The sequence below is a fragment of the Teleopsis dalmanni genome, chromosome 2, assembly GCF_002237135.1.
Source record: "Teleopsis dalmanni isolate 2A chromosome 2, ASM223713v2, whole genome shotgun sequence".
NCBI classification, from domain to species: Eukaryota; Metazoa; Arthropoda; class Insecta; order Diptera; family Diopsidae; genus Teleopsis; species Teleopsis dalmanni.
Window position 1 is genome coordinate 14,690,750 of NC_051847.1, and position 1,386 is coordinate 14,692,135.

A 1,386-nucleotide genomic window follows, 5' to 3' on the forward strand; every position below is an offset into this window, starting at 1 on the left:
CAGACCACAAGGACCAAATGATCCCATTCCAATTATTAGACAAGAACAAGAAGTAAACTTTGATGGATCCTATAAGTACTCTTATGAAACTGGTAATGGTATCATAGCTGAAGAGGAAGGCTATCTTAAAAATGCCGGCACCGATGCAGAAGGACAGGTACGGATTAATTAAAATGACACATAAACTGAAAATAAATTTAACCGTAAAAAAAAGTATTAAGCCTTACTTCATAAGCAATAAAATCAATTGGCAATAAAAATGCCAAACAGATGTGGGCGTGTGCCATGATTGCACCAAGCGTGGCATTTGAAGCTGTGAAGAATTCCGTCATTGCTGCTGCCTATGACATTTGGCGAGACGGAAGCAAAAATAACAAGCAACACAAGCGTTCAAGAAATTTCAAAAGAAGCGCTAATGCAATTAGGCTAGTCACGCTGAACTCTGTGCACCCCAAGCGATTGATTTCTGCTTTAAATTGATAAAACGACCGAGGAAATTTTGCAATTACCATGAATTTGCAGTTAAAGGTTCAAAGTTTGATGGCATTTGCAAATTTGTAGTAATAAATAATTCGCTAGAAGACTCACGATTATTCTTTTTAATTAGCAGCAACAAAAAGTAATTTAATATTAAAAAAAAAAAAATTTTAATTTATTTTACAGCTTGCACAAGGCTTCTTCTCATATACCTCACCTGAAGGCATACCAATACGTTTAACATATTTATCAGATGATGGTGGATTCCAACCACAAGGTGATCATTTGCCCACACCACCTCCAATTCCACCAGCAATACAAAAAGCTTTAGCTTACTTGGCCACTGCTCCACCACCGCAAGATCAACCACGTCCCTTTGGTGGACAAAGAGGTTAAAACTACTTGAATTAATTTCCATAAAAATGCAAAGTTAATGGAGAAATAATATGAGAGGGATCGAAAGCGAGGGAGCTGAGAACACACACAAAATTTTCGAAGTACGAATAAACACCTATGCTGCCACTATGAATTTTTTTTTCAGTGATATAGAACTATAAACTACATAATTTTAATATATTATTTTTAGGAAATAAAAATTTATATATATAAAATTATTAACAATATAAAAACAACAAAAAAATTTTAAAAAAATGTATAATAAAATATAAAATGAAAAAAATAATTTTGTTATTTCAATAACTTCATATTCCCACACTATAAGACATATATGAAAAAATAGTAATCGTTAAAGAAGTTAATATAGTATGTACAAGTATTAAGCAGATTATAAAATATCTATGAGATCTATCTATGAGTTTTTAATAAGGCGCAACGAGAGTTATTTAGCAATCTGGAAATCGATTCGTGTGTAATTCCCAAAAATTTAAACCCACTTATATACATTTATGA

The 1,386-nt window shown here is 32.3% G+C and overlaps 1 protein-coding gene across 1 annotated transcript in view; it reads left to right on the forward strand.

Moving 5' to 3' along the window:
- The window catches only part of LOC119673976 (endocuticle structural glycoprotein SgAbd-8), a 1,726-nt gene extending 657 nt beyond the window's left edge, over nt 1-1,069 (forward strand). Inside the window, exons 2-3 of the mRNA XM_038085098.1 lie at nt 4-157; nt 664-1,069. Of these exons, the coding sequence (XP_037941026.1) occupies nt 4-157; nt 664-873 (364 nt within the window). The 3' untranslated portion in view covers nt 874-1,069. The remainder of the gene's footprint in view (nt 1-3; nt 158-663) is intronic.
- Nucleotides 1,070-1,386: the final 317 nt, after the last annotated feature.